Source organism: Mandrillus leucophaeus, unplaced genomic scaffold (assembly GCF_000951045.1).
Source record: "Mandrillus leucophaeus isolate KB7577 unplaced genomic scaffold, Mleu.le_1.0 Scaffold52, whole genome shotgun sequence".
In the NCBI taxonomy this organism is placed as follows: Eukaryota; Metazoa; Chordata; class Mammalia; order Primates; family Cercopithecidae; genus Mandrillus; species Mandrillus leucophaeus.
In genome coordinates, this window is record NW_012105586.1 from 3,940,475 (window position 1) to 3,955,166 (window position 14,692).

Genomic DNA, 14,692 nt, shown 5'->3' on the forward strand with positions numbered 1-14,692 from the left:
TACATGAATGTACAAGGTATAGCCAGGACAAAGGAGGGAGGGAAATGGAGGCTGACCTAAACTTACAAATATTAACTTAAAAAAATAAAATTGGGAGACAGGTTATCGCAGTGAGCAAACAAGAATGCACCCATGAGTCAGATGTTCACGTTGTTTTTAGTGAAACAGTAACATTCAAAAGCAATGGTATGAGGAGATGGGAACAGAATCAATAAATAGTTGTACAGGTTTTCTGCATGTAACCAAAATACCTGAAACAACAATAAAATCATTTATTCTGATCCCTTGTCTCTTCTTAAACCTTTGTCACATATTTTAAAAAGTTTGTCTAGAAGACTGAGGTGTGTCACATTCCTTGGGAAAAACCCAAGAGCTTTCTGCTGCTCCCAGTTTCTCCCGGTTTGCTAAGTCTGGGAGATACAAAACACTGCCCTTTGGCCAGAGTCCTGAATCCCAATGAAGGTTAAGCAGGAGTTTGAGCGGGTGACTTACTGTATGGCTGAGATATGAGGTGAGGGGGCTGGACAGGAACCACCTGTGTGGCTGGGCCCAAGGACGAAGGCTCATCGGCAGCAGTGCCCGACTGCTGGAAGGCCATATCAATCTCTTCATCTGTCAGTCCTGGGGAGAAGAGGACATCATTGCAGGTGAGTACCTTTTGCCAGTGTCCATAGCTGCAACAGAATCTTCACTGAGCAAAGACCTTTACAGCCACAGAATGCCTTGCATCCTAGTAAGTTGCCTCCCCGATTTCAGATTCTCCGGAACCTCTCTGAGTTGCAATTTAACCTTAAGCGACAGAATATTAGCCTCAACACTGCTTCCAAATGTGGCTCATTCAATTTCCTTAATTTATCCTTGAGTTTATTGCTGCTTTTGAAGTCGCTCCGTACTGCAATTCTCCATTCTTCCCCCGAAAACAGATACCATCAACTGCAAATGTGGCTCATTTTAATCTGTAATAGTGTTAAAAAAAAGAGGGGAAAAAACTAACAATAATGCATGAAAACAGACAGGGAAACAAAAAACTAATTATTGGGTGAGACGACTAATTAGTCTAGATCGTTTCTGAAGACGGGAATAATTTGCTTTATTTTATGACAAATGCAGAAATAAAAAGAAAAATCAGGACTGACTGTGATTAGTATGAATGGGATATAGAATGTAAAGAAGAAAATAAAACAAGAAAACAGATCAAAACAAGGCCAGGCCCAAACTTTCAGATGATTATTACTCTAGCCTATCATACGCTGCCTGTATTGCCTTTGGCTAGTTTTTCTTTTCCCTTTTTAAAATCCTCCCAACACTCTAAACCACACCATACATGGGACATCAGGAAGTAGCAGGGCGCCATCTGCAGTGGCTATGCCATGGGGAGAGGATTTGCCCACAGAAGAATAAAAGGCAAATGAAAACCCATGAAGGCCGCATTTCCAGTGGGGACACAGCTGGGATATTTCCACCGGGTCTGAGCCAATTTGGGACACTGACTCTTGGGAGGAGGAAGAGAGCCCCAAGCCACCCAAAGAACAGAACGAAATGTGGCGCTGAAGTATGAAAGGAGTGGTCGCACGGGGCCAGCTCAGGAAGTAGCTGTGTGTACAGAGGCGCTGCAGCTGCTGAGAGTGGGAAAAGCAGGTGGGAGGTCACTGCTAGCCTGCAAAAGACCACTCGGCCGGCCCGTGCTGTTCCGGGAATCCCAACATCCAAGCGAGCCGCAACACAGAGCTTTTAAACTAGAGCCGAGAGCTTTTCCACATCTGGTCGGCAGCTCTCCATTAGAGGCCCACAGCATGGTATATTTGCCTCTGGGGGTAGATGAAGTACAAGGAGGTTCTGAGGATCAGCATCTTCAAAAGCATGGTGCCTCATACTCTGTGCCTAGGGGCTAATAGATGGTGCAGATTAATGCTTTAAAGCACAGCTCTGCCCTGCACCATACTGGCATGTGAGTTGACTACAGCCACCCCTCAAACTTTTCATGCCCTACCACAGCCGGTCAAAGGAAAATGCCCAAACTTTTCTAAACAGCTCTGGACTCTTTTTTCCCTTCTCTGTGCTGAGGATTTGAGGACTGTCCCCATTTAAAACTGCAGCTGTTCCCCTCTTTACCCTCTTCACACAGTGGAGCTGGCCAAGAGCAGGCACGGCCACACCACTGGGAAGTCTGAAGACCCACCGGGTTGCCCTGATAGCACCATGCTCTCAAAAGATTGGTGGGCAGGATGAAAATGCTTCCAGGGTTCATAGCGCATCACGTACCACCTTCCAAAGACAAAAGCTGAACGTCAGTACAGTGGAGCTAGAGAGGGGGTGCTTGCTGCAAAGGGACTGCTTTACCCATAATTTCACCTCCCGAGAAGAACAGGGACGGGACCAACAGGCACACCAGGCAACAACAGAGAATACACCCACCCTGAGTTTGTGCCTGTCGGGTTCCAGCTTGTGTAGTGACTGCCGACCGCTCCTACTAAATAAGAAGGGGAACCCCTTTTGGAGCCCTAGTGGGAAAGACACTGTTTTAACCAGTTCATAATCAGCCATTAGAGAAGCAAGCAGCATCTGCGATGTCAGCACAGGCTGATGGTCACTGGTACACTACGGAATTTTATAAACCTGGTGGTTCGTGTGCCTTGTCAGCCGCTGGCTGCAAATGAGGATAATTTTCCCAAAAGGAGCATTCAGTTGCATTCTCATTTTCCCTTTTGGCTCTTTCAAATATAAACAAGTACAATAATGTTTAACACTGGGGAAATATACAGTAAGCTACAGGCTGTGCTGCGGCCCTGAGAGCCAGAGCTGGTTAAAGGGACAGGACTCCCTGCCCATAGTTCTGCCCTCTGGCCCTGAGCTTTTATGAAGCCTATTTTCCTAATAAAACATGTTCCTTGCATTATCGCAGCCGAGCCCACTAGTGAGACCACAGTTGAAAGGGCATCAGTACTTCCTTCCAAGCTCTTGTTTTTCAGAGACCTTATCATTTGAGGCTCAAAATTTATATTGGCTGAAATTCTGATATCCCTGGTTCTCTGGAAGAGTCAGGATTTTGATTTAGTTATGGTAAATGAATCCTTTCTCTTCTTTTAAAAAATAAGCGTTTTAACAATCTCACTGAATCATATTCAGAGCCGGGCCATTATCCCGGTCACTGCCCTTATTTAACAGATAAGAAACCTGAGGCCCAAGGAGGGTAAAAACGATGCCCCACATCCTACTTGTAGAGAGCGGTGATGCGATGGGCACTCAAGGCTCTCCCTCTTCAGCCCAGTGACTTTCCACTACACCAGAGTTATAAAACATCAAATGACAGATTCAAACTATGTCCTAAGTCTTCAGTCTTGTTAAAGAGCTTCACAGAAGGATTACATTTTCTTCTCCCTACCCCGCCACTCTCATCTACAGGAAGGAGTCAGTGAATATTGTTTTGGGGCTACATTGAAACAACACAGGAACTTAACCCCTGGCTCCTATCTGTAAATGATACCTGGACAGCTTTTTGAACAATACTAGAGTGAAAAGATAGAATGTCCTCGTCTTGTTCTCGTTCTAATATTCTAACCCCAAATCAAGTCCAAATGCCTGTCACAGACTTCCCTAGGTGTCATCTTCCTCTGGAATGTCCCCACCTTAGGCAGAGCTGGCCGGCTTCAGGACTGCATTTACAGGACTCAGGTGATTCATTTGGAACTTAGGGAGACTGAGTGGGAACACCCACCTGTCTCCAGATCACAACTAGTTATCTGCCCAGTCATTGGCTCTTGGTGCTGTGATGACCCCGCCCTCAGGGTCAAAGTGCTGCCATGGAGCCAACATAGGACATCCAGGTGCCCTAGCCCCATCCTTCCCACCCCTGCCAAGACAAACTGCTGAGCTTAGATTGAGACCTTGCAGAATCCAAAAGGTTAAAAGGAATAATAAAGGAAACTGCCAATTGTAAGTGAATTATATTTGGCTCTGAAAGCTGAGGCACAGGCTATATTATAAAAGGCATCTCTCTTTGCGTTGTTTACCATTACCCTGACTAATGCAGACCTTTTTTTTTTTGTTTTAAATAATCTCATGCAAATTAGACACACACACTTCCTTCCAGTTGATTGCTATCTGCGAGGAATAATCTAACCGCAGAGGGACGGAGCAATGGCTGAGCAGGCAGAGAGCTGGAAGCAAAGGGCTTCGCCGTCCTGCAAGCCTCCTCCCTCCTCTATTCATCTAAGTCTTCCTTTAGCTGCTACCTTTGGAAGAATTGTCAATTTTCATAAAGCCCCAAATGTTCTTTTAGTTGAGGCATCAATATGCATTACCTGATACCACTAGCACCAAGCCTTTAGATGTTCTTCCTATAACTTCTTTTCTGCCACTTGGTGATTTTCAAGAGCTACCAGCTCCCCAACCCCCAGCCACCCAGTCTACAGCACTGACAATTAAAATTTATTATTGATAGAGAATAACACTAAGAAATTCCCATTCAGTTACTCTCTCCACTCACTAGCTCTAGTCAGAAGGAGGAGAAAGGGACGAGGGAGCTTCTCTGAGAGGAGGGGAGGCGAAGAGGGTGTGGGCTGATTCTGACAGGTAAAGAGGCCACTTCATCTTTTCACATCATAGATGCCTGATATGCAAAACTGAGAGCTCTCAATTCAAACCAAACTCTCTGAAGGAGGATTCCATGTGCCCAGAGTAGGGGCGGACTTCTTGTTCTCTCAGTTCTCTAGAATCCACTGGCAAAAACCTCTGGAAGAGCTCCCCGGACCAGGAGATGACTCCTGCCCTTGTGTAGGAGCTGGGCCAAGCATCTCTTCTCCAGGGTGGGCTTTTTTTTCAAAGGACAGAACAAGAGAGCTACATCTATTGATTAATAAAAGCCCGGTGTCACTGCTGCAGTGTCTGACCTGCATGGCCGCAGGGCTGCCATACTTGCCTATTTTTATCCCCTAGAAGATAAACAAATTTGCTTTCTTTTTCTCAAGGTTTCTGTTCAAATGCAAACAAAACCAAACTGATTGACTTTGTGAGCTGCAGGGTACTGGCTGTGATTGTGATGCCCTAGGGTCCTTTCCCACGACTCAAACCAGGGACCCGGAAGGGCTGTCTTTTCTCCGCGGGACAGGCCGTGCAAGGGTTTCTCAGGATAACTAACCTCAGCACTGTCCCCAGTGACCGCTGGGCACTGCCACGGGGCCTGGCCCTATGCAGGTGAAGCAGAAAGACAGATGACAGAAGACAGCAGTGTTCTCTTCATCTTTCAGGTCAAACAACAACCAGGACAGAAGGGTTAGGAAGAGTTTGAAAATAAGCAAGATAATGAACTCCTGCCAGCGCCTTCCTGCTCAGCCCTAGTTTTATTATAAAAATGTGGCGTCTGACTGGGATCATGGGAACAGGGCCAAGGGGCCAGCGGCAAAGGGTGGCAGTCAAGGGCTGGTCACTGAGACCTCTTCCTCCCCGCTCCACAGCCCCTCCATTTCTAGGACTTGGCCAATTCATCTGGGACTCACAGACACTGAGAGGGGGTCACCTCTTTCAGAACAACTAAGTTATCTGCCCCGGCACACTCTGGCAGGAGATGAGGCAGAGAAGACAGTTGGCTAAAAATACTCCCCAAATTAAAAGAAAAAATCAACTCTCTCAGAAAAGGTTCAGGGAGGGGAAGGGGAAAAGGGTATTTTTATTTTACTTTATGAACATTTTGTTGGAACAGTAGAGTACAATAAGGACTCTCAGAGCCTCTAAAAGTCGTGGGATGACCTGGAGACCCCTATTTCCCAGTGCCTTGTATAAAATTGAATTTTTTAAACATAAATTACACGTAATGACGACACTGTAAAAACTAACAGTAATGGAAAGCTGTGCTGTATTTCATTAGCCTGTATTATTCCGTGCCACCTGATCCAGCCGGGCCTTGTTTATGAGTTAGTGTGTTAGCAGATGCCGATGGAAGCATTTGCTTCGACCTTGCTCTTCTCATTGGGGCATGAAATTACGACGGCAGCACCTTGATATTACAGCCATAAATACAGTAAACTGCAAATTTAAGCCAACGGCTCCTATTGTCTCTGAACATAAAGCTGATCGGTATTTATTTAAAAGGAGAACAAAAAAAATATTATATATCACCTTGTTTATGGGGCCTCCCCCACCCACTTCCTTATCCCCTCCCCCAGCCCCCCAACCTGTCTAATTCACTTGGTTAAAATATTAAGCAAATAAGCCAAACACTTTTTCCTCCACTGATTAACTATTCCCAAGCAGTGAAAACAGTTTCTGAGAAAACTAGTTCCAAATGTCATTACCCTGAATGAAAGAGTTTTTCTAAGAATTGATCTGATGGGGAGTGGTGGGGGGCTGGTTCCCATCATCTTAATATTGATATGTAAATTCAAGAACAAGACATGAGACTTTTCCCTCTCCTTAAATGAGGGAAGTTCAAACAACAGGAGAAAAAGTTGCTGATGATGTCCTGAAGCTGAATGTCCTCTCGGTATCCTTCTAGAAATCGTTTAGGCAGAAACATTATTTCAAAAAGCAGCAAAACACTGCCTCCTGCCACCTAAGGAAAGAAAGAAAGATATCTAACCAAGAAGATAATTCTCAGCTCAACACAGAGAGCTGGGGCACCTCTCATTAAAACTTGCACCAATCCCTCCTTATCCCAGTGAACCATAAAGACAATATATCCTTTAAATACATTAAATGTGGAAGAAAAATAAACACAAAGACAAAAGGACACTGGATACCACCCAGCGACGTCTCCCAGTGTAAATCACTGAGTAAAAAGGCCAGTGCAAAATGTCTTTCACTGCTAGCTGAAAGACTGAGAAGCTGGCAGGTTTGTTCCACCGGAAGCCTAAAGAGAAGGCAGGTCTGCTTTCCTAATGTCAACAGAGGAGGCAAAGAGGGATGTAAAAACTCAACCAAGTCCAAGTTTGGAGGTTTCAAAGGGCTAGTGGTGGAAACCATGCAACAGCAGCAGGCAAGCTGAGGAGCCACTACCAGTGAAACACACAGAAGGCCATTTGAGCAGCGAATTAAATGCGAGTTTGGGGGAGCAGTTTAATTCCAAAGCAGACAGGCTGGGTTCACGGGGTCCAGTGCTCAGCAGTTTCAATGACACAGCCAAATCAACCAAGATCGAAAGTTTCTGTACATTTACTTTTGATAGGTTATTCCACAAGGCAGACGTACTCCCTTGGAGCCCTAAATTATATCAGACACACCAGTCATTGAGCTTAGCTCCTTCCGCATAAGGAGGAAACTTTCCTATAAAATTTATTGAGCTTCTCTGGGGAGTAGTATAACTGGTGAACAAGACAGAAGTGAGCTGCCCCTCTATGTAACACAAATTGAGATCTCTCATATGAAAGACTGGGAGGGTTTCCAATCAGCATCCATGATGTCTATTTTTAGATCTATATAATCTAAAGGATTTTTTTTTCTTTTTTCTTTTAATCCCTCTCTGCTAAGTTAGAAACAAAAACAAAGAGACGTTATTTTCGATATTTGATCAATTCCAGAGGATTAATAGCAGTTTATACATAGTTATAATGGTTATTAATATAGTTGTGGCTGCCACAGACAGCAGGTCTTTGGCATCAGGTAGAGAAGTCAGCCCTTCCCACAGTATACTGAGTAGGTCCTAAGGAAGAAACTGTGTCCCTAAAGACCAAGCGGATGGTAATCAGGAATCTCTGCTCCTTAAATGCCAAGTAAGCCAAACGTATGTTTGTGCATGCGTGGAAAAGTCAAATTGACAAACACTTTTAGTGATACTTAAATCTTGCTCCTGTTTCAGAAGAGGTCATGAAGGGTGGTTTAAAAAAAGGAATCAACTTGCCTTTGACAACCAAAGAAAGAAATTCAGAACTACAAGAAAAACTGGAGTTTATCTGACTTCTCTCCTGTTCTTTTCCTTTTCTTCCTTCTGTTTTATAGATCAAGAAAAAGGGACAGAGAGAGGGGGCAGGGACTTGCCCACAGCCCGTGTGAGCCCCAGAACTGGATTCCCACACGAGGCTCTCTGTGCTGGGCAGGGGCAGGGGGCAGGGAGCATGGGCAGCCTGACACACCTGCTGCCCTGTGCAACTTGACACAGTCTGCATATTTTAAAGAAGCAAACTCTCAGAGTCAACACCCCTGAAAGAAGAAAGCCAAAGAGAACATCGGGAGCACTGGGGAAAACTAGGTGAAGGGTACAGAGAAGTCTACACACACGCACGCACGCACACACACACGCACACACACACACAGTGTGTATATACCTGAAAGAAAAGGAGGACAGGAAACTGGTAACACTGGTTATAGAGAGGACTAGTCTAGTCGCCGGCGAACAGAGATCGAAGAACACTTTTCACTGCACAGCCTTACGAATTTTGTTCCCTGTTAATAGATTTCTGATTCAAATAGATAAATTTAAGAACAAAGAAAATATTTGGGGAAAACGAACGAACCAACCAGACTTGATCCTGAACAAAATCACTTACAATGGTTAACCCCATTTTCTGGAAGAGAAAAACCAAGACAGAAAAAGATACAAAGCCAAGCCTAGGAGCTGGGATTATAACAGAAAGACGTCCACAATTTCTAACTTCTTGCTTAACCCATTGTGGCTGCGACCACAGCAGCCAAGTACAAGGTGGCTTTTTTTTTTAATGTGTTTTTAAAAGGCAGACATCTGTTCTATTTTGACACATCCTGGCTGCCCAAATGTTTCTTTCAGCTCTAAATATTTGCTTCACCAATGGAAATGTTTCCATCACTGCAACAAAACAAACATTTGCTTTGGGATGGGAGGGCTAGCCATACGCTGTCTCATATGTTCTTTGAAACAGCCTGATTTGGGAAACAACTCCACTATAGGACACAAATCAAGGTGGAGATTTTTTTGTTCCTTTAAGAAAACCTTCTCACAAGAGTTTGGTGCACTAGGGCACGCTCTTTAGTCACTCAGCTGGATGTTATAAATGTTCCTTTGGGGTTTTCTTCTACATCTTGAATCTTAAGCATGTGATCAGAAGGTCTATTATTTGGCATTCAGCTTACTTCCTGAGGATTTCAGCTACCATGCAGCCGTCAGATGTTCTTGCAAGTCCTCACATTAATCTGATATTAACACATGAAAACATGCTATGTCCTAATAGGTCAATACATAAATTACTTTGTCACCACCTAGTTGTGTAGCTCAAATGAATCTGGTATTGGTTGCTACTGTCAACATTATTAGTATTGAGATAAATATGTAGCACTCAACCACATCCATAAATATTTGAGTGCTTATTCTGCTAGGCAATGTAAGAGTGCAAGATATCTCATTTTCCCTACCTGTTAAATGGGAGCCTCCCTAGGACCCCTTCCCCCCAGTTTCTTATGTTGAATGAGTTTTGTCTGTTTCTCTGTCTATAATGTATAATAGGTAGAGTATATAGAATAATATAGATATATATAGAGATAACAAAATAACATGTCAACTGCAGAAAACATGGAAAATAAAGAAAAGCACGTGCGCACACACACACACAAATCATTCATATTTCCACTCTTCACTCAAAGTAACGGCCAAGTGTATTCAGCCCACATGTAGCAGAGGGTTTTAGTTCTTTACATCTTTAACTCTTTGAGCTCCACGCTAACCCTGTGCAGGCCCGCCGAGGGGCACGACACAAGGTTTGCAGGCCCACGGTTTTGTTTGCAGGCTCACGGTTTTGTTAGCAGGCTCACAGTTTTGTGGCACCTCCGAGCAGTGCCAGAAGTAGGCACTTGATTCTCCCCATTTACAGGGGAGGAGCCTGAGGCTCACAGACATGAACTGGCCTATGTGAGCTCTCTCTGCTGCAGGGTGGAGGGCCGGGCTCAGACCCCAGGCCCAGGCTCCTCAGCACTACTCTATACAGCATGGGGCGGGGGGTGGAATATTCCAAATCTCATTCAAGCTGAAAGGTAACACTGACATCTCTGACTTTCAGCTTATCATTCAGACGTATTGGCAAAGTTATTCAGACTGGATTTCTTCAAATTAAAAACTGCTTTTAAACATGAGGATGGCCAATGCCAGTGAGGGTGTCGTGGAAGAGCAACTGAGAAACTTTGGAAGACACTTCAGCACTCTATCACAAGAGTTTTAAAAATGTTCATACCTTTGACTTATTTTGCTTCTAAGAAATAATAAAATAATGTAGTAAAAGACTTATGCAGAAAGACGATTCATCAGCCGGGCACGGTGGCTCACACCTGTAATCCCAACACTTTGGGAGGCCAAGGCGGGCAGACTGCTTGAGCTCAGGAGTTTGAGACCAGCCTGGGCAACACAGTAAGACCCCCATCTCTACAAACAATAACAACAACAACAACCCTACAAAAATTAGCTGGACATGGTGGTGCACACCTGTAGTGCCAGCTACTTGGGAGGCTGAGGTGGGGATTGCTTCAGCCCAGGAGGTTCAAGACTTGAATTCAACTTACCCTCTGAATTCAACTTACACTTGCTCAGCAGGGGAGAGAGAGGGAAATTACACTACACCTGGTGGGTGTGGGGACAGGCTCACCATTTCACTCCACAAGTGCTGCATCTTCCAGTGAGCACAAGATGGGATGTTTGAACCCGCTGTGCCCTCATTACCTCATTCCCACACACCCTTGCAGTCTGAGCACTGTGTCACAGGCTATTTTCTCCCACACAGCTTGGCACTCGTATGCGATGCAGACTATGTCATCTGGTATTAAACCAAAGATCTGTTTCAGTGTGAAGGAAAATGTGGGCTCTACTGGACTTACTGAGAGAACACCTTTTCTAAGGGATTTTTAACAATTATTTTAAAAATTAATATTTAATATTTGTATTGTATAAAGTTCTAAAGATATAAAAGGGTATACAGTACCCCACCCTTATCTGCGGGGGGATTCATTCTAAGACACTCAGTGAATGCCTGAAACCGCAGATAATACAAAATTCTATACATTCTATGCACAAATTTTTTTTCCTCTTTCACAATTTCATGGATAGATTTGTTCTTACAATAGATTTTTAGCAACTTCAGCATATGATTTTTTTTTCTTTCCTTATTAAGTCAAGAGCATTCTCCATTTCACTTAAAGGAAGCACTTTACGGCTTCTCTTTGACATATCTGAATTGCCAGCATCACTACTCTTGCACATGGGGACAGTATTAAGTAACATAGAGCTTACTTGAACACAAGCACTTGGATACCATGACCATCGATCTGATCACCGTGAGGGCTACTAAGTGACTGCCAGGTGGAGGCGTCCACAGCATGGATAAACTGGACAAAAGGATGATCCACATCCCAGGTAGGAGAGCATGAGATTTCATCAAGCTACTCAGAATGGCACACAATTTACAACTTATGAATCATTTATTTCTGGAATTTTCCATTTAAACATTTTTAGACTTTGGTTGATCTCAGGTACCTGAAACCGTGAGAGGCAGAACTATGGATAAGGGGGACCACCTTACTGTGAAGAGTCAGTCTCCTTCCCACACCTGCCACCCTGTTACATCCTCCAGGGGCAACTGCTGCTAAAGTTTCTTATATAAAAAGCATACATGTAGCTGGGCACACTGGTGGACACCTATAATCCCAGCTGCTTGGGAGGATGAGGCAAGAGGATTACTTGAGTCCAGGAGTTCAAATCTAGGCAACATAGTGAGACTCCATCTCTTTTTTTTTTTTTTTTTGAGACGGAGTCTCGCTCTTTCACCCAGGCTGGAGCGCCGTGGTGCAATCTCGGTTCACTGCAACCTTAGCCTGCTGGGTTCAAGCAATTCTCTACCTCAGCCTCCCAAGAAGCTGGGATTACAGGCATCCACCACCATGCCCAGCTAATTTTTTCGTACTTTTAGTAGAGACAGGGTTTCACCATCTTGGCCAGGCTGGTCTTGAACTCCTGACCTCATAATCTACCCACCTTGGCCTCCCAAAGTGCTGGGCTTACAGGCATGAGCCACTGCGCCTGGCCGAGACTCCATCTCTTAAAAAAAAAAAAAAAATGTGTGTATACATATGTGTGTACATCTGTATGTATATTTTTATACAAATGATGGTATGCTATACACGCTGTTCTATACTTTGCTATTTTTAATTAGGTTATCTTGGAGGATACTCCATATTAGCATCTACAGAACCTCTCATTCTATTTAATGGCTATATGGTTGGTATGGATGTACTATAATTTATTTAACATCCCCTACTGAACATTTACTCCTACAAACAAAGCCATAATAAAGGACCCTGAATATACCACTTGTTCACGTGTAACTATATCCCTAGGAATAGACTCAGATGTGTGCAGTTTTAATTTTAATAAGACCTGTCAAACCTTCTTCCAGGTTGTTTCCCACTCACATTCCCTCAACCTTGCCTACATGACGCTATCAAGCTTTTTATCTTTGCCATTCTGAAAGGTTAAAAAATTGTCTCATTATTATTATTATTATTTTGAGACAGAATCTCACTCTGTCACTCAGGCTGGTGCCATATCGGCTCACTGCAACCTCCGCCTACCAGGTTCAAGCAATTCTCGTGCCTCAGCCTACCGAGAAGGCGGGATTACAGGAGTGTGCCACCAGCCCTAATTTTTGTATTTTTGTAGAGACGGGGTTTCACTATGTTGGCCAGGCTGGTCTCGAACTCCTGGCCTCACGTGATCCATCTGCCTTGGCCTCAAGTGATCCATCTGCCTCGGCCTCCCAAAGTGTTGGGATTACAGGCGTGAGCCAGCACGCACAGCTTCATTATAATTTTAAGTAAACTTTTGTTGGCATTGAATATATACAGAAAAGCATGCACATTTTAAGTGTACAGCTTAATGAATTTTCCCATAGTGAACACACTTATGTAACCACCACTCAGACCAAAAAATAGAGTAACAGCCTCTAGCAACATCCCTCATCTCCTCCCAGTCACCACCTAACTTCTAATACCACAGATTCAGTGTGCTTGCTTTTGAATTTTATATGTGTGGGATAATATGGAAAGCACTATTTGATAAACGGCTCCTTTTGTTCAACATTATGCTTGCGAGAGTCATCCTTGTTGCTATACGTAGCCACAGTTCATTCAAATTGTTGTATTGTATTCTTATACAGTAAAAGAATGTATCTATTTCCAGTTTTGGACCATCTATGAATAATGCTGCTATCAACATTCTTAGATATACTTTTTGAGGGGAAATGCTCGATCATAGAGTGCACATCTTCTCAGCTTTAACAGATACTGCCAACAATGTCCAAAATGGTCACAGCAATTCACACTCCCACCAGCAGAGCAGGAGAGCTCTGGCTGCCCCACGCCCAGCAGCAGAGTTCTCAGTCTTTTCCATTTTAGTCATTCTGGTGGGTGTGAAGGATAGCATATTCTGATTTCAATTTGCATTTCTCTGACAGCGAATGAGACTGAACACTTTTTGTTTGTTTATCATCTTCAGTGAGTACAGCATTCTACGTAATAAGGCAAGTTTGTTCATTGTGCTGTTGGAATCTGGATTGCTCTGTCTGTTTGTACTATCAAACATGGACAGAGAAGTTTTGAAACGCCCCATGAGGATAGATTTGTCCAGTCCTCCTTCCAGGTCTGTCCGGGTTTGCTCTACGTATATTGAAGTTATGTTTATTAGGTGTGTAAGTATTTTGAAATGTTCATCTTGTTGGTGATTGACCATTTTATTATTCTGAAATTTTTCTATCTCTGACTCTACTTTTGTTTGTTTGTTTGTTTTGAGATGGGGTCTTGCCCTGTTGCCCAGGCTAGAGTGCAGTGGTGCGATCTCCACTCACCGCAGCCTTCGTCTCCCAGGTTCAAGCGATTCTCCTGCCTCAGACTCCCGAATAGCTGGGATTACAGGCATGCAACACTGTATAGAGACAGGGTTTTGCCATGTTGGCCAGGCTGGTCTTGAACTCCTGACCTCAGGTGATTCACTCACCTGGGCCTCCCTAAGTGCTGGGATTACAGGTGTGAGCCACCACGCCTGGCCTTCTGACTCTACTTTTAAGACCACCTTGTCTGGTATTAGTACCGAGTTTCTTGTGGTTAGTGTCTGCATGGTATATCTTTTTCCATCACTTGACATTTAATCCTTAAATATCTTTATACTAAAGTTGAGTCTGATGCAAGCAGCAAGTCTTTTAAATCTAATCTTGACCAACCACTTTTAATGGAGTATTTACTCCATTTATATTTAACATAAATGCTGAAATTTGGGGGTTTATCTCTTTCATATTACAATTTGTTTTCCTTTTGACATGTTTAGTGCTCTCTTTTCTCTCCTGTCTTCTTTTTAATTCAGTTTTTCCCTCTATTACCTTGTACAAGGTGGTTGCTGATGGATTTCTCTACTGCAAAGTTACTATCTTTTCTTTCATAGTTAATACACAGCTTGGAAAAGACACTTCGCTCTTTCTCTTCAAACTTTCATCTTCTCATTTGAGCACCCATCAATGGAACTTGTCTGCAACAATAATTACTGGATGTTTGCCTAATGGTAGATCCTCAATTAAGAGTGAAAGGGGTCCTGAGACTAAAACACTTGCGAACCAATGCCCTAGACATCACAATATATCCTTTACTTACTATAGTGTGATATAAATGAGAAATTTTACCGTTCCCCCAAAGTCCTCGCACATAGAACACTTTCCCTCCACCCCTCCTTTCGTGTACTGGCATGCATTTCAATTATAATGTA

General features: G+C 43.6%; 1 protein-coding gene across 4 annotated transcripts in view; it reads right to left on the reverse strand.

Moving 5' to 3' along the window:
• Positions 1–14,692, reverse strand: part of PEX14 (peroxisomal biogenesis factor 14) — a 184,533-nt gene that overhangs the window by 30,232 nt on the left and 139,609 nt on the right. For 3 of the 4 annotated variants that reach the window (XM_011996615.1, XM_011996618.1, XM_011996617.1), the window contains one exon: positions 493–621. The exons of the other annotated variant lie outside the window; for it this stretch is intronic. In XM_011996615.1, the coding sequence (XP_011852005.1) occupies positions 493–621 (129 nt within the window). The remainder of the gene's footprint in view (positions 1–492; positions 622–14,692) is intronic. 4 annotated transcript variants of the gene reach the window in all.